Here is a 19,447-nt window from a genome sequence, read left to right as displayed (position 1 = left end):
CCACATTTAGTACCAGAGGTCAGAGGTCACTCTCTGCACAGCCAATGATTATAGTTTATGAAGTTATAAATATGGATTTTGTTTCTACCAAAACGCTTCACTTTGCTTCAGAATTCCTTTATTAATCCCCTGGAGCCGCACATGGATTACTTTTATGATGGATGGATGCAGCTTCAAAATCTCAGGTACCATTCCCTCCCATCATAAAGCTTGTAAAACCCAGGATATTTTTAAATATAACTCCAAATGTGTTTGGCTGGGAGAAGAAAGTCATGGCTTGAGGGTGAGTATATTATGGGATAATTTTAATTTTTGGGTGAATAAATTCTTAAACTATAGCATTTTGTATAGAATATTCTAACTTTATTCTATTCCATTGCAAACTGTACGGCACCATGTATACTGCATACTACATTTGTTGTGGAGTAGTACGGTAGTCGGTAAAGCCTACATACCCCTTGTTGCCACAGCCCGGCGACGGAGAGTTGTGTCAAGCCTGAAGAGTTTTGCTCCTCCTTCCTAAAACTCTGGAGGTGTTGCGCTCCTGCCATTCAGTAAAAACACCATCGTGTTCCTAAAGTTCAGACGTCTGGCTGGACGCAACCTGCACGGATCGCTGCATATGGTGTATGTCAAAGCTTTCCTTCAGGAGAAATTATTCCTGCTTAAGGGAATGACCATACAAGAGTTTTGAGCTTCATTCTTTTATTCCGCGGTCTTGTGGATAAAACAACACACGCGTGCTTCACGTTTCGAAGTTTTACAGGTAAGCAGTGCAATAAATGATTTGTAGATTGCTACTGACTAAATATGCTAGAATGTAAACATAAAAAAAAAAAAAAAAAAAAACCTTTAAAAGACGGAGTGTGGGTTGCACAAAACGTTTCAGCCCGCCACATTGAAAATTGTTACAGGAAGGAATTAGTTTTATTTCTGGAACTTTTGTTTACTTTTGTTAGGGAAACAATTTTGCCAGTGAACTGTTAAAATGTCTGAACTTTAATTTACCTGTTCTTTTTGCTGGTCTCGTGAGCTTATAGTAGGCTACTTTCAATAAAGCATTTTTATGAGTTTTGTTTACTGGCAACCCAAGTCAACATACCATCGTGCAAGTCGGTGATGAATGATGATTGGTTGTAAATTTCTGTTTATCTCACTATCCCGCGGCAGCCGGTACAAGAACGTAAACAAAACATAATGCGATCTATAATAACAGTTTCATATTAGGTTTCATATTAGGATGTGAATCTTACAGCACAATAAAACTTTTAGGCTATTATATTGTATTCAATTTATTAGTCGTAGATGTTTTTATTTTACATCATCTGTGCCAATATGGTGGTGGGTTTTGGTGGGGCTGACATCCCTAATTACGGTTTTTAAGCACACCAACCAATGTGTGCTTTTAACCACAAAGGTAGATAAAAAGTTGGTCGCGTTCGCCTGAGGTGATTTCAGTAGGCGGTCGTTACATCTACAAAACAAAGCGCTATATAAATATTTTTTTACACAAATCTATATCAGACACACACGACATTACCCAAGACAAAAATCACCAGCACAATCTTGAAAACTATTGACTGAGATTCCTTTTAAAAGTAGGCCTATTAAAGGCTACCGCCTTTTTTGTTATTAATGCAACTTGATGTAGTTGCACCAGCACCACTGTTGTATAGGGTTAATATAAAATATAAGAGGGTTAAAAAAATCATTTGTACATTAACATTATTGCTAAATTATGGTAACTCGCTTGTGATAAACATACAGTATGGTGTCAATGTGAAGCCTGTTTAAATCAAGCTCCTCCTAATATTGTCCCTGCAATGTCATTAAACCTCCATCCCCTTTCTCACCCAAGCTGCTGGCATCTAAACGGGTTAGTAGTAATTAGTTTAGTTGCACAGGGTGTAAAGAAGATTATGCCCAGTTATTCCAGCTTTTAAACCCATTATTTTCATTGCTTCAAAGAAATCTCACAAGTCGAGGAGAAAGTTTTTGTGGAGGACTCTATTAAGAAGTACTTTGGATCGAGGGTTGAGTGACATGCTGAGATTTTGGCCATTCATTTGAGTGATTCTGAATAGCTTTGGAAATCCTCCTCAGCTGTACGCCTCTTTCCTTTGCTCAGTGGTTGGTTAGAGGTCTGAGAGAGATGTTAAAATGGTCACAACCTTTAAATACCCACTAGATTATCACAACATATGAGGTGGTGTAGCATCTGTGAAGTTATTCAGGTTTTAGAATACACTCTTAAAAATAAGGTAGCGAAAGAAGAGCATAGAAGAACAATTTTGGGTAGCCTACCTCAAAGAACCTTTCAGTGGACAGGTCTTAAAAGAACCACCTTTTTCATATTGTGAAGAACATTTTAATCATTTGAAGAACCTTTTTCCATTATATTGTGCTATGGGAAGGTTCCGGAGATGTTAAAGGGATGGTTCACCAAAAAATGAAAATTCTCTCATTAATTACTCACCCTCATGTTATTCCAAACACGTAAGACTTTCATTCATCTTCGAAACACAAATCCCTCAATTGACAGTCTACGCAACTACCACTTTTAAGCATGTCACTCACTTTAAACGTTTTACCACATATACCAATATATAACCTTTAATTTTTGAGTGTACAGGACTTTTGCTTTTCATTCTTTATAGTAAGTCCTTTAGAAACCATATTGGCAAGGACCCAGAAATCAATATTCTGCTCTGAAGTTTAATCATGTTTAATCTTTAAAGAACCATGTAAGCATCTCATGAACTCTACATACTCTTCAGGAGAACCTGAGAGGTTGAGAACGCTTTAAAGAACCTTTATTGTTGGTAATGATGAAGTTTCAGTAGTTTAACAGATTGCACAACCACATAGCCTATTTGTTCTGCACTCAACTGACCCTTTGAGCAGCAAACCCAAGTTATCTGTTTGTTTAGTAAAATATTGTTTATGAATGACGTCAGAGCAGACCAAGAACCCAGCTGCGAGTTAAATCCGACCCGTCATTAGTTATCTGGGCCGCATTCCTTATACAGTTTGAGATAATATCTGTAGTAAGCATGTTAACACGTTCTTCTCACTTTGTTTCGGTCAGAGTTAGAGATTAGCTGGAAGTCTGCCAGTCATCGTTCAGGAGAGGTAAATACGGAGGGGGCACTTAGGCTCGAAAGAAGGGACGAGCGTATGAGAAAAGCAAAGACAGAGATACAGAAGGAGAGAAAGCAAAAAGCACAAGCAAACATTCCTGACGCGGTGTCTCAGCAATTTAATTAAAGGGACTAGTGGGACGTTAGAGTGGGCATTTGGAGGTGAAGGCTTAACCCCCCCCTGGCCAGGCTTGGACTAATCCCAAGGGTCAGCTAATAAGTGCTCGGGTCATGCCACCATGACAACTAAATAGGGGAGTATCTCAGATAGAGCTTCCCAGTCACAGTTAATAACTGCATGATGGACGTTAAGACACAGTGAGCAGGAATAAGTGTGTGCAGATGCTGAGTGAAGAACAGTCTTATGGGCTGAGAGGTAGAGTCAAGTGTCTGACATCTGAAGATTATTTAGTTAGAAGCACTTTAATTGTAAAGATTGGGGCTTTTGTGTCTTGACTACGACTCTGGCTGTTGTTAAAGGTCAGATGGAAACTCTAGAAACGCTCTGATTGTTGTTTGGATTATACTGATCACTCAAAAACACTAAAATCTGTTGCTGTAGTGACTGCCAAAGCATGAGCCATTCTCCTAAAACATGGGATTTGATTTTCCTTTGGTTTCTTCCTCCTTGAAGTGTTGGCTAAACAAAGGATTGCAATACAGGAGCATTACAGTTGACACAATGGAATAACATGCAACCTTATTAGTGTCAGAGAGCTCAGAACAATTTAAACACCTGTCATTCAAAAGTTTGATATTTTCTGCACCTTATTTTCTTTTATCAAATATTTTGACTAATTTACTATTTAAATAAATCAAATTTTACCCTAAAAATCAGGTTAAATATTTATGTATGCTTGCAGATTCCATATGGGCCTGTAAAAAATTCTTTTAAAATATCAGAATTACAGTCGTAATCAAAATTATTCAAGCTCTTACTGTGCAAGCTGAAACCCCAGTGCCTGTTGCCACCAAGTCTTGCTGCAGGTCTTTTGTTGTCACTCGAGGGTTTTTCTGAACCTGCCTTCCCAGAAATCTGGTTGCAGCCTTTGATATATTCCTTTTTATGCCCCGTCCAGGACAGTGTAACCACTGTTCCTTTAACTTTGAACTTGCGAACAATGCTTTTAACGGTGTCTCTAGGAACATTTAGTGCCTTTGCTATCTTTTTGTTCCTTGTTTGTGAAGGGTGACGATATCCTCTCTTAACTTTTTGGACCAGTTTGACTTAGCCATATTTCTAACATGCAGTGAAACGTGACTCTCAACAAACCTAGCCAGTTCAGATATTTCATGTGTTCTAGCTCAAGCACACCTGGTGCAACTAATGAAGCCCTTGAATAGTTGCATCAGGTGTGCTTGGAACAACAAGCTTTGAAGATGTGTGCTGTAGTGGGCATTTTCAGTTGTATTTGGGGAAACGACTTGAAACATTTGTTGTGTTGAGCTATTTCAATTACTTTTGTTTGATTTGTTTATTGCAAACAGCTGGAAGTCTGTACATTTTGCCAATAAACCATATTTGCAATGAGGGTTGAATAATTTCGATTACAACTGTAGGATGATTAGTTTTCCTGGAACACAACCAGAAACAAAAATGAAAAATAATAATTATATATAAGCATCCAGTTCAGGAATTTTTAAATGTCCATGTTGGAATCCATATGGAAGAGAATCTCCATGTCCTCCATAATCTGTAGGATGAAAATTGTATCTTTTTTAGGATTGACTTAAGAAGTTGAATGGATGACGTTTTCTTCAATAACTAACTAAAACTAACAATGCTACTAACCTAACTACCATTTTTTCAGAGAGGCATTATACTAAATTATTCAGTTAAATGTTGCTGTTCATTACTCTGTTTTTGAGGTATTCTGTTTTTAGTTGTATGCTAGTATAAATTTATTTACAATACTTGATTTGATATTTAATTAATTAATATTTTTGATTTGGGTGCCTGAACGTAATACATATAAATATTATAAATGATATAATCAGATAATTATATTTTGAAAGATACTGCCACCTTAAGTAATTCCAAAAGTACTTCAATACTAGCTAACTACTTTTAACACTTTATTTTAAGGTGACGTAGTTACACATTACTTACTACATGAACTTACTATTGAAATAACAGTAAATCATGCATAATTACAAGTAACTAACCCTAAACCAAACCCTAACCGTTAATTAATATTACTCAGTCCTTATTTGAGTAAGTACAATGCAACTACATCACCTTAAAGTAAAGTGTAACCCTACTTTTTAAATAAGAGTAACTTGAGTGTAGTTTAACTACTTTGAATTATGAGCTGTAATAGCTTCCCCCAAAACTGCTGACAAGAGATAAGGAAGGCTGGTGAAGAAAAGCTCAAATACTGTATTATCTCATGTTGTGGCTTTTAGGATTTATTTTATGTATGTTCTTTTGTGGTGTCCACTTGTAAAAACACAGTTTAGATTGCAACCCTGCTGTTTGAATGATCATGAGCGGAGTGAAGGCAAGAACCAATGCCAAGAGCAACAAAGAAATATAAACACACATATAATTCATAACAGAGGTCAGGAGATGTTAGAAATAAGCATGAAGAAGATTGCATGCAACACTAATATACGTAATAACATAAAACATACTCCCATAGCTTAATATGCAGCAGAGACAACTATACATAAAGCATTCGTTGGTTGAATTCCCTGAAAAGTATAAACACTCTAGCGCTTTCAAAACATTGCACATAGCAACACTAGCTCAACCAATAGTGTGAGTTTGAGGCGGGGCTATCCGTTTATCCAGCCAATAGAACAGTATATAGAGTGCTCAGGAAACCTGTTTGGAAACAATCATTATTTAGCTTTTTTTGGGGGGGAAACTATACTCTTCAACTTTAAGGATACAAACTGCATAAAAAAATCACCAAGAGCATCTCTTCCACTCTTGTTAAAATCTTTTTTATTTTCTGAATGTCAGCTGTAACCTATGATATTTGCTTGAGGACAGAGAGTTATGTCCTTTGGCTGCGTCTGTTGGGTGGTGTTCAGTTTTTCACAAGTCAAGAACAGCAAACATCCGTCTACCTACCTTCAAATGCGGGCGTTCGCGAGAGCAGTGTTTCATCAAAGGGATCTGCTTCTCTGATTACTTTGGCTGATACATGAGTTATATTAAGGCTGTAACATTAAGCTCTTACAAAACATTTACAAAACATGCACATGTCACTGACAGGTCAGAAAAATGTTTGTTTGATATAGGCCATTAACCCAAGGTTATTCTCTTATTATGCTAAATAACTATACTGTACCATTCAAAGGTTCAAAAAGTCAGTAAGATTTGTTATGCATTAAATTGATCACTTATTACAAATAAATACTGTTCTTCTTTTTGAACTTCATCAAAGAATCCTGACAACAAAATGTATTACGGTTTCCACAAAAATATTACGTTTAATATTTAAGATTAAGTAAAATATCAACTGTTTTCAACACCGATAATATAATCAGAAATGTTTCTTGAGCAGCAAATCATATTAGAATGATTTCTAAAGGATCATGTGACACTGAAGACTGGAGTAATAATGCTGAAAATTCAGCTTTGATCACATAAATTACATTTCACAATATATTTAAATTGAAGACATTTATTTTAAATAGTAATAATATTTCACAATATTACTGTTTATACTGTATTTTTTTATCAAATAAATGCAGCCTTTGTGAGCATAAGAGACTTCATTTGTATATATACATACTGTATATTGGTTTCCACTTAAAATAAACAGGCCGTTTTTAGCTTTAAAGGGATAGTTCGCTGAAAAATTACAATATTGTAATTTCTGCAGCACGCAAAATATATATTTTTAAGAATGTCTGTCATCTGTGGAACACAAAAATATATATTTTTTAATCCATACGATAAAAGACAATAAGGTCCAAACAAAATTGGACCCCATTGACTTTCATTGAATGGAAAAAAATATATAATTTGTGTGTGTTTTTAGATTGAGTAAATGACAGAATGTTAATTTTAGGGTGAACTATCCCTTTAAGTTGTAAATGATATCTGTTATGATGATTAGCTAATCAATGTGCATATTCACACAGCAAAGTAATAGAAGCAACTTGAAAGAGTTACACTGAGGTCACCAATGCATTAATTCTAGCTGTGCACACTTTAAATCAATCAGTGACACAACTGAACTGTCTCGGAGCAAATTCATCAGCAGACTGCCAGGATGGGGTCAGATAAGCCTCTAAAACATACACATTGTGCACACTGTCTTTCATTGCTTTTCAGTGAGCTGCAACAGTACACAAACAAAGTAGTATGCTGGAGATTGATGGAGAACTTCCCTAGTATTTAGTTACTTCAGCCACGCTTAAACCATGTCTACACATTACAAGCAAGAGCTACGTCATTCGGAGGAGGTAAACGTACTCCAAGAGGGCCTCAGTGTCACCGCGGTACAAACAGGCCGGGACAGGCAGGCAAAGAAACCGATCTGGCCTTGTTCCAGCATACCTCGTCATCACTGGAGGTGAACCGACATTCGTTTATTTGTTTTAATGGGCTGTCGGTTGCAAATAGATTCGCTACGTTATTAGGTGTTGAGCGCTGAACAGCGCTTCACACACGTTTTTTGGAGTATTTAGATTTTAAGTCTGCTTTAAATACAGTCTTGCTTGAGTTGCATGAATATCTGACCTTTTCAACAAAGGAGATCACATGCTCAGTATCACAAATGTGATTATTTGATTAATGGCCAAGAAATTGTGCAAAATGTGCTTTGAGATTTGGTCTGGTCTGACAGACTGAAGTCTTTAGAGTTCCTGACACAGAAAACACTCAAGCTGACACAGCTGGTCAGAAGACAGGACACCCCCTGCGGGGCAAGAAGGGGGCGGCGGGGCGCGAGTTGTTCCAGCATGTCCCAGCCCAGAGTTCTCTCTCTCTCTTGCGCTCCATTCAATTTAATCACTTTAAACTTCATGCACATTTATTTCATGTTAAAAAATTAGATTAATTCTATGTACTTAATTTGCATGAGTCATTTTACTCCATTTAATTTAGTTCACTCATAAAATAAAGGTTCCTTAATGGGGTTTTTGCAGTGATGCCATAGTAGAACCATTTTTGGTTCCTCAAAGAACCTTCAATTGAACAGTTCTTAAAAGAACCATTTTTATTTCTTGGTGTGAAGAACATTTAAAAAATGTAAAAGAACCTTTTGTGCAATAAAGGTTCCATGGATGTTAAAGGTTCTTCGTGGAACCCCTGATTCTCAGTAAAGAACCTTTATTTTTAAGAGCGTTCAATTCACTTGTCATTTACATTCATTATATTCAAATTAAAACGCTTTAATTTCGATTTTGCTCATTGAAAATATTTTTTCTCCCACTTGCTCAATTCAATTCGATTCATGTTCAGATCCAATTCAAATTCAAATGAATTTAATTATGCAGTAGTTTTTATCACTTAATTCAGTTCAATTCACTTCTCATTGACATTCAAATGAATGGTTTCCATGCAGTCATTTTTATGGTTTACTCCGATCTCATTTTATTTTTCTCTCTGTCCAGTTCAATTCACATTCACATTTAATTCTTATGCAAATTCAAATTAATTCAAATGTACTTATTTAATTGGCATGACTGGTTTCCATGCAAACGTTTTCCAAACAAGTTTTCTCTCACTCAGTTCAATTCATATTCATATTCCAATTAATTTAATTGTTTTCATGCAACTTTTCACGTCGATTAATTCAGTTTAGTTCACTTCTCATTGACATTCATCAGTTTCATATTCAAATTCAAACTCTTTGAGTTTACTCTCATTTCTTTTTGTTTTTCTCTCCATGGGTTCAATTCAATTCACGTTCGACTTCAGGTTCAGATTCAATTCATATTCAGATTTAAATTAATTTGATGTATGGTAGCAAAGTATGGTTTTCCAATCACCAGTTTTTGGTTGTTGCTATGCAATGGGAGTAAACGTGTGATAAGGTCTGCTGAATGTTTTGACTGCAAACCAGTTTTAAACACTGACACTTGCGCCTAAAATCTGTGTACTTGCATATGAGTCATGGAATTAAGATCTATGGCCAACAATGTTTTTCAATTTTTTTGACACCCATTATGTGTTACGTAGCACAACGAATAACAAAAGTACGTGCTAACTTGAATAACTTGCTGCTTCAACAGGTGTAGACTGTTCACCTTAGCCAGATAAATGTTCATATGGTGTGCGTGTGTGTGTGTGTGTGTGTGTGTGTTTGTTTTTATTTGATAGATGTGAAAGCTGTTATGTTTCACTCTATTACACACCGATTTGGTCTGAAAGTAAGCCAAAAAAAACAGAGCTTAAAATACTAGGAACCTGTCCTGAACCAACTAAACCTGCAGAGAGGGAAAGGGACATGTATAGACAAGAACAAACAGTTCTTTGCCTCTCTCTCTTCATTAATCACAAAAGTTTCCCCTTTATTGTAAACAGATAAATGATTAATTGCACATTTTATTGGTGCAATATTAGCGAGAATTCTAAGGTCACATAGCAGCAGGATACGGTTGTCCGTTCTGTATTTTGAGGGTTTTTTTGTTATCATATGCACTTCAAAAGTGAATATGAATCATGCACACACAATGCTATGGCTGCAGATTATGCCACTTGACAACATGCTAGTCATAGCAGCACGGCTAATCCGGTCACAAACACACTCTTCTTTCAAACGCAGCCCTTCAGAAAAATATGTGCAGCACAAAAGGATGCTAAGAACACCAAAATGACATCTGTCTTGAACACACCCATCGTAAAATACTTCTCGTACCAGAAATGCTAAAGTTGACCACTCATAGTTTTTACATCTGTATTGGATGGATGGATGGATGGATAGATAGATAGCCTTTGTAACAGTATATGCCAGGTTGGCGTGTGTCAGGGGCATGTGTAAGTTGGTCTACTTTGGTCTTTTGTCTTGTTAAGTTTCTCATGTTTCACACAGAAATGCGGTGTCTCCAGCGATGTGCATGGCTAGCAGGTGTGCACACGCACACGGAGTAGATTGTAACTTGAACTGCCTGAGCCCCTGGGCAAAGTCGGGGGAGGACGTTATACCTTTATTGCACCTAGTCTGGTTTAAGACACTCGCCACCTTTTTAGTGTCTTTTGTGTTGTTTTTGAGGGTGTGTTTGTCTGGAGGACATAATTATGGTTAATAATAATTACAAATAAATCTGAACCTAAAATTTGGGTTCTTGTCAGTGTAACATTGATTAATTACACTGTATTTGAAAATGAAGGATCTTTTCTGTTTTTATTTATTTATTTATTGCAGAAGTTTTAGTCTTCCCACTTCTAACCCTCTTCTTGTTAAGGAACGTATAGTGTATTTGGGTTGGTTTTGATTTATGGTTTCTTTGACCTCAAAGAACTTCATTTGTGATGTAATTTTTTCAGCAATATAATTATATGAATGTAATTTATACATAAGATAATATAAATTAATTATAAATATTTTATATTATAAAAAAAATGTATATATAACAAAAATTTGGTAACACTTTATTTTGATGGTCCCCATTAGACATTATGTTGACTAAGTAACATTGCACCTTCATGTCAATGATTACTGTCTGCTAACACTTTATTGTGTTGTGTTGGTCCCCCAACAGGCATTCTACTGACTATTGGTAACTTAGCAACTACATGTCAATTTATTCTACTAACCATAACCCCTTATTCTACTAACCCTACCCATAACAGTCTACTAATACTAGTCGACATGTTGGTGCAGCGTTAGGCGGCGCTCACATATCGCGCATAAAAACGCGTCGAAAACGCTAGGCGCGCCGCGTTCTCCTTTTTCCAAAGCGCTCGAGGTGGTTGCGCTTCGGAGGCGTCTGTCGTTGCTAAGCTTGGTTCTTGTCACGTGACCTGCGGTGCGCTTGCGGCATTCTGAAAAGTTGAGATGTTTTTATCTCGATGCGGCGCGGACGCGCTTGGAAAAAACGAGCGCGTCGCACCGCGACCGCGTCGCTTCCATTATGAGCGCGCATACCGCGCGGCTACATTTGAAATAACGAACTTGCGCGCGCAAAAGACGCGATATGTGAGCAGGCCCTTAGACAACTCTAAAGGGGACTGTCAAAATAAAATGTAACCAATAATTATATTACTATATATATATATATATGTCTCTGAAATAACTTTCTTTATCTGCTGATGTCAGAAAATAGCAATGTTTTCATCCACCTATTTTTTGTGCACATTTTGGGATATTGCAGAAAAAAAACTCTTGATGGAAACGCCAAAGTGCGTATGAAATTAAAATAAATTAGCATAAAAAACTACTTTTTTTTTAATCCAATTTGAAGACATGCGCATAAACTACGATAGAAATACATTTATTGAATAAATCCCTCGATAAGAGTCACAGTTTCTTCCCTGATTTCAGCAACTGCCATTTTTATTACAGATATTTTGCGCCAATTTCCAGGATGTGACGATTCTGTTCTCTTGAACACATGGGATGGAAACGCTGCTTGATTCGCAAATGTTTCATGCTATATTCCAATTCAAATTTTCAAACTTTGGATGGAAAACATAGCTATTGTCAGGATGTGCATGCTATATTGGGTAATGCTAAAAATGAAAAATAGCCAAGAGTTGCTATGGTACTGAATGTAATGGCAATTTTTATGATCCAATCAATTCCCAATGGATAAAATAAAAAAAAAAGGTTGCAAATGCTGAAAATTGTACATACAGTAAATGTGTAGCATGTAGCATGAATGTGGATAGCACAGCTCAGATAATTTAATCTCGGAAGAACTGGATAAGAAATACTCATATTGAGATCTCTGCAGAAATCCTTACTAATCTGAGCATAGGGATATTGTTGGTGAGGTGACATTCCTATTGTTTTTTGCTCATAAAAAAAAAGGAAGCAAGCAAAAGTCTCAGTTTACTCATTTAATCTCATTGATGTCTAAGGGAGAAACAATGAAGATACTGAAGCTTTTTAGTGCTAGTCGAATTGGCTTTGGCTCTGTTTTAGAAGCTTCTGTTGTGGTTGAAGTGAAGCATGAGGTAAATCACAGTTACCCAGATTAATCTGTTTCATATTTTAAATCAGCCACATGCTCATGAGCTTGAGTCAAGCATGCGTAAACACAAACAGTCGCTTACGGGCGTGTACACACTCCACATTGAATCCACATTTAAGTGCAGATGCCTGTTTCTCTTTTGGCTTCCTCTCTGAAATCCTCCCCCTACCCTAATCGCAAAACAGTTACTTAATGGGATCTCGCTGTCACCCGGAGAGACCGGCCCAATGCATTCTGGGTAACACAATCCAGCTGTACTCAGGAGTTGCTGACGGAAATGTGTATTTATCTGTGTGTGTCAATATGTGTGCGTGGCTGTGAGTAATTTCAGGACAGTATTATTGTTATTCAAAGAAACACACACTTACACCTCTGTCTGCACTAGTAAATGTTAAACTATGTGTGTTTCACACATATTGAAACTCATTTAAAATAGGTCAACTGCTTAAAACAGTCAAGCTACTATTTAGAATTGTAATTAACTACACTACAAGCTACACGATTAACAAAAAAGTAATTAGCTACACTAAGCTACTAAAAATAAGCAGTTAGCTATACTACAAGCTAGCTGTTAGCTAAACTACAAACTACTAAGATTAAGCAGTTACCTACACTATTAAGAAAAATATTTAACCACACTATAATCTAATAACAGAAATAATTAGCTACACTCTAAGCTATTAACAAAAATTAAAAGACAGATCACAAGCTATAAGCAAAAGTTGTAGCTAAATATTTTTGTCAGTAGCGTGTGGTGTAGCTAATTATCTAACAAAAATAGTTAGCTACACAACAAGCTAACAAAAAATGTTGCTAAATGTAGCCTTTGGTGTAGCTAAATATCTATTAACATGTTCGTAGACTGTAGTGTAGACAACTATTTATGAGTTACTAAATACATACAAAATTAAAAAGGGGCAATATATTTAAAAAACATACCATATTTACTATTTTCCTGTATTAATCAAAGAGGCTACATCTATATCAGTACAAGGAATAAAAGTACCAAAACCCTAATTTCAATTAAGTTAAAAAATACAACAACAACTGATGAACAGCAGTATTTAGCAAAATATTTCAAATTTATTTTAAAAAGACCATGAGTCACACACTTCCCTCTCCTCGTGATTATATTAACAAATTACTCTACACACGCACGCACGCACACACACACACGCACACACACACACACACACACACACACACACACACACAGTACTGAACTTTCTGAGTCTCTATGCAGGATTTAGGCAAAGCTTTCCGTTTTGGCTGTATTTATTTAGAACTTTGCCATTCAAAAGAAGTTTTAAAGGAAGGATAAAAAGAATGAGTGAAAAACAAAACCCAAACAAAATTCTGCGTAAACGGGGTCATTTGAGGTGTCTCGTATTGTGTCTCTCAACTTTCTAAATCTTGTTTTATCCCCCTCTCCGAGCCCTCTCTTTCATCGCTGACTAATATTTAAAAAATACATACTCGTCAGAAGTAATGAGAAATCAAATAATAATGCAAACGGATGTTTTTTTTTTTTTTTGGTTTCTCATTCGGCTTGGCATTTATTCATCATTCATGGCTTATAGATAAAATGAAGCTGAGCCAAACCCAGAGGGAGTGTGTGTCTGTGTGTGTTGGAGTAAAACCTGTGTGTTCATTTTTGGGTGTGTGTAAGCATGCCGTTCTTGTGTGAGATTAAAAAAAGTGTCATAATCAGAACGACTTTTTTAAAGAGATAGTTCACCCAAAAATGAAAGTCCAGTTATCATTTACTGACCCTCATGTCATCAAGAATGTTTGAAGTGTTTTGTCTGTACAATGCAATTCAATGGGGTCCAAAATGATTTTCATTGACTATTTTCAACATTTCTTTATTTTGTGAAGAAAAGTGAAGGAAAATTCTGATGACAATTTTAATTTTTGTACAAATCCCCAACGCTCCCTTTATAAAAAATCATGCTGTAAATTACAGGCAATTATTATTAATCAATGATTAAGATTTAATCACTTTTATGTGTGAGCAATGAAGGGAACAAAAGGTGTTTTGGTGGCATTCAGCTCCACTTCACCTGTGACCGCCTTCTGCTCCTCATGCCACCCTCGTCAAACCTGTTTTCACGCAATTAGTTGTGATAGAAGTTTGGCAGACAAGTGCATGAACCCTGAAACAAATAAAGCGAGAGTGAGAGAAAGAAATGTCAAACCCTCTAGAAGCCCCATAGCTCCCTGTGATGAAGATGGATTTTTAGGGTTATTGCAAAATTCCTGCCGTGCCGGTGGGATTGTGCATATGCCGGAGAAAAAAGGGAAAATGGAAGGAGGGCAAAATGAAAGGTATCAACCCACTTTTAATGAAATAGTGTCTCTAGTTTCTGTCAAAATTCAAGCAACCTACAGAGAGTCCAAACACAGTGTTTAGCAAGAGCCAAAAAAAAAGAAAAAAAAAAGGACTAAGATATACATACAATAAATATGGAAAACCTACAGCTAAAACACAGTTGGTAAAATATCAATACTAAATATACATCAAATAAGACGGAGAGGTTAATCAAAGGATTATCAGACTAAGATGAAATGGTTGAATAATTATGATTCAACTAATTAAGCCAATTTGAATGTCACATCAGCTAAACACAAGGCAAAGTTGGTGTTCACTTTCAGAAACAAGGTAGCTGGTTTCTAGCTGGTCCCAGTTGACTGGTAGATACTGTATATTTTACCAGCTACAGAAAGCTGATGTTTGGAAAGTGATGCCTGGCTGACCAGCCAATGACTATAGCTTGAACCAGCTAATAAGTAGATGTCATGTTCCACAGCGACGCAACTGAGTCAAACAGCGGAAACATCAGATCAGATTAAAACAAACAGAGTGAGCATATAATCACAAGACTATGAGCAAATATAATCACAAGCCTTTCTAATAGCTAAGACATTGTCCTTCAAGGGGAAGAGGGAAAGAAAGGGCAGAGAAAAAAGATAAATGGTTGATGCGAGAAAAAGAGGCTCACAAAAGGGAACTCGGACAGGGGGAAAAAAGGATGAAAAGAGTGAGTGTACCTTCCAAACGAATGGTTGTTCATCTCCCTCAATAGTCTGGCCCTTTAGCGATCAGGACTCTTGTTGGAACAGTAAACTATTCTTTGTACTCACAAACATACACATTGTTATCTCAGCAGAGGAGAAGATGAGAGGCTTGGTTAGCCCTTTGTTCACCAAATCAAAGACATCTAAAAGATTATTGAACAATTAGACAAAATTACACAAGGACTTTTATTGAAAATTAAGAGGCTTAAAATCACTACAAGGCCTTCTGCCGCTTAAGCTAGTAATGATTTATTTTTTCACTTTTAAATTCTTAGTTGTCAATGAAGAGTTGAGAAACTGGGTGGACTCATCTAAGGACACATTCAGGGATGAGGTCTAAACTCTCTGGGATGAACTCATTAAGCAAACAGTGGAAAGAGTGAAACTAAATGCAAGGCAGGTCAACAGACATTTGGTCAACTGGGCCATATACCACAGCCATTGTAAGATGATCTCAGAAAATTCAGGAAAATAACGATAAAAGTTCATCAGCCAGACCACGAAACAAGGTTCAATTATAGTGCACAAATCAGCAGGGAAGTTATGTACCCATTTATTAATTTTTACTGAATATTTCTAGTTATTAATGAGCAATACAATAATGTAGTTAATGGGTGATTTCTGCCACAGCATTTTAGACCAGCTTGTTTTTTCTTACCTGCAATAATTGTGCAACCTAATTATCAAAGTTTGATTGGATCAATTCTGGTCATCACAACAATTAGTTAGTCAACATTACTGTGCCCTACTGTGGTTCTTGTTTTCTTTGTGTAGGGATGACGTTTCAAAGACGTGACAAAAGCCTAAAACATGTCTGTTTCTGTTTGTATAAGTCATGCAAAGCAATTGTTAAAAACTGGTTTTGCTTGAGGACCAAAATTTGTAATTTTATACAGCCCTAACAAAAGAACCAACATGGTATAGCAGACAGAAGCGAACAAAAATGTCTTTAAAAGACTGAACATCAAACAATGAAATGTCAATATTGCAATGAACTGCATAGGCCGGCCATGAGATGTCCAATCCTGCTCCACATCCTGCAGTGTTTAGCTCCAAACTGCTCCAACACACCAGACTGAAAGTTTGCCTTTGAGGTTGTGAAAACTTTGGTTAGCTGTTTCAGGTGTGTTTAATTAGGGTTGGAGCTAAACTTTGCAGGACATTGACCCACCAGGAGCAGGATCGGACACCCCTGTGAAAGGCCCAACAATGTGTAAACTTATACAGTATATACAGTAAAAGATTTTAGTTTTGACATTGGGTTTCTGTTTTTTCTATTGCAGGTTTCAATCACAAAGGCCAGACGCTGACCGACAATGCGGCCATTATCTCCCCTGTCTCATCTCATTTTGTTTCACTTACTGTGTGGATCTCTGAGCAGCAGATGTCCTCAAAACTGCTCTTGCATCCCTGGTAGCTCCATCTTTTGTGTCCAGCAGTACTTGATCTACATGCCTCGTGGCCTGCCATCCTCCACAAAGAACCTCTATGTCTTTCAGAACAACATCAACACCTTGCAACAGCAGGACTTTGTAGAGCTTAGCGAGCTTGGAATGCTGGACTTGAGTCAGAATGCCCTCAGTGAAATCCCTGATAGGGTGTTTAGCTCACTCTCCTCTCTACTCAACCTGGATCTCTCCTCAAACCGCATTACTCAAATTTCCAAAGACAGTTTCACTGGACTGGTCAACCTGGAAAGGCTGTATCTCTACAGCAACCTCATCCAAAGCATTCACCCAGCTGCTTTTGAGGGACTGGAGAATCTACTGGAGCTGAAGCTTCAGGGCAATAAGATTAGTGTGCTGCCAGCTTTGCGACTGCCCAGACTGCTCCACTTGGACCTTAGTTATAATAGTATCCCACCCCTTGGACCTGAAGATTTACAGACACCACACCTTGAGTCTCTTAAAATAGCTGGATTGAAGCTGACCAGTCTGGACGAGGAGCTGCTAAGGAGCCTGGCGAACCTACATGTTCTGGATGTTTCACAGAACCTGCTTGTAGAGATACAACCTACACTGAAGGCAATGGGAGGCCTGCGAAATCTCAATTTAACCGGGAATCCCTTGGGATCCCTAAAACAAGAAGACTTCCAAAATATGGTTAACTTGCTAGAGCTTGATTTGAGCAACCTTTACTTGCAAGGCTTCCCCGAGGGCTTCTTCAACTCTTTCCCCAAACTTGAGAAGCTCACCACAGCTGAAAACCCCTTCAACTGCCTCTGCCCACTGGCCTGGTTCCCAGTATGGCTAAAGGATTCAAATGTTGAGCTGTTGAGGATGGAGGAGACTCGTTGCCACTTTCCGCTAATAAACTCGGGAAAGGTTTTGGCAAAGTTGGAGCATAAAGATTTTGGCTGTCCCACAACAACCATTGAGTTAACAAGCGCAGGGACAAGTAGTCCTACGAGCAAGCCCACAAACTCCACAACACCATTAGGCACAACACATGCCATTCCCCCAGCACCACCAAGTGAGATGCCGTCAGCAGACACAGACAGCTTCCCTCTTTCCCAGACCACTGCCTTGCCCAGAATCATCATAGAAAATTCTGAAGAAGAGGACATTATGTGCCCTCCCAGTATCTGTCTAAATGGAGGAACATGCAAATTTGACTCAAATGGGATGGTTTGCCTGTGTCCGCCTTCAATGTCAGGACTCTACTGTGAGATTAAAAATGAAGCTCTGCTTCCCCTGCCTTCACCTAGAGTTTCTATCGAGACCATTGCTACAGTTCAGCCCAACACAATCAGCTCTCTTCACATAACCAGCACTTCCATTTCATTAGACCTTCACCATTACATCCACACAAGACCACACATCCGTGGAATTCGTCTGACTTACCGAAACTTGTCAGGCCCCGACCGGCGGCCACTACAGCTGAATGTGCCTCCAACTTACCCAGAGTACACGCTTAGAGGGCTACAGCCAAATAGCACCTATTCTGTATGTGCTAGCCCTCTGGGAGAGCCAGTCCAAGTCTCAGTTAGTGCCTGCATGGAGGCTCGCACAGCAGGGATCCCGCCCCCCCCCCATATTCCCAGCCCTGACGAACCTTCTTCCTCTCTCATACCCATTGTAGTAGCTGTGGCGGTGGTGATGGTTGCTGCCATCGTAGCTACTGTTGTGGTCATCCGCCGCAGGAGGAAATCCAAGGATCCAGTAGATATGGACTTACATGAGACATCTCCTCTGGAGTTGGAGGGAGTGAAAACCAGTCCAGAGAATGGGCTGACGCATCCAAAACAACCCGACATCACCCCTTGCTCATCTGTAACACAAAACAGCTTGGAATATGAGGCACCTTTAATACAAGGACAGTGTCCAGCCAACAACAATGTAGCTTCTACAAAACCTTTGTATGTGTAAAAGCCATATTAGGATTCATACCTCCAGCCCACAGAGGGCAATGTGCTCCATGACTCCTGCAGGCAGGTGCGATGCAGACACTAGATAGACTCTGGTGGGTTGGTGAACATTTTAGCGCATCCCAGCCAAACGCTTAAACTGACTGCCAGTATTTAAACCAGCTGCATTTGCAATTGACATTTTTTTACAGATACAATTTAAGTGCCTTTTATAACCATGCATATCAGCCTCTAATGAGAATTTCACTCTAAGAAGGGGCCAGACATGAATGAGCAAAGTATTGCTAGGCTGGAAAACAGGTCGCTTTAGAGGTAGCTCATTAATTGTGTTGCTGGCTCTGGAAGTGGTAGACAGGAGTCAAAAGATCTTGCCTGGACGCCTGGACTTTTTTTTGTCCAGAAAAAAAATTGCACTGATCAGAAACACTGGGACTGTGAGGTGCCTAAAGAAGCTGAAAGTGATCAGCCTCTTAAAAGATGCTTCAAACAGGTTTTATACAGCATCAAAGCATCCCTCTGTCCCTCTACCCCATCTGTCCTGCACAGGAGATTTGCTGTGAAAAAAACATAATGAAGAGACATTTTCTTACTTTGTCTAGTTTACGCTGTTTTGTTAAAGTTATGTTATTATATTTTTGTATTTTTAATGGAATATTTCACCAAAAGTATAAATTCTTTTCTGCTATTTACTCACCCTTATGTCGTTCCAAACCTGTATGATTTTCCTCCATGTTTGCCGAAAGAATGTCACACAGGCTTTGAA

The 19,447-nt window shown here is 38.0% G+C and overlaps 1 protein-coding gene across 1 annotated transcript; it reads left to right on the top strand.

Annotated features, from left to right (window-relative positions):
- The first annotated feature begins 583 nt into the window (after positions 1-583).
- vasna (vasorin a) lies at positions 584-19,255 on the top strand. Its single transcript, XM_079891228.1, has 2 exons — positions 584-766; positions 16,601-19,255. Exon 2 carries the CDS (start codon positions 16,634-16,636, stop codon positions 18,683-18,685), a length of 2,052 nt encoding a protein of 683 aa, XP_079747354.1. The 5' UTR covers positions 584-766; positions 16,601-16,633; the 3' UTR covers positions 18,686-19,255.
- Positions 19,256-19,447: the final 192 nt, after the last annotated feature.

Source organism: Squalius cephalus (assembly GCF_949319135.1).
Source record: "Squalius cephalus genome assembly, chromosome: 13".
Lineage (NCBI taxonomy): Eukaryota > Metazoa > Chordata > Actinopteri > Cypriniformes > Leuciscidae > Squalius > Squalius cephalus.
The sequence above is the reverse complement of the archived record's forward strand: the minus strand, read 5'-3'. Positions and strand labels throughout refer to the sequence as shown.

What these genes read in the sequence shown, in the direction of transcription:
- vasna (XM_079891228.1), top strand. Translation starts at nt 16,634, where the DNA reads ATGCGGCCATTATCTCCCCTGTCTCATCTCATTTTGTTTCACTTACTG.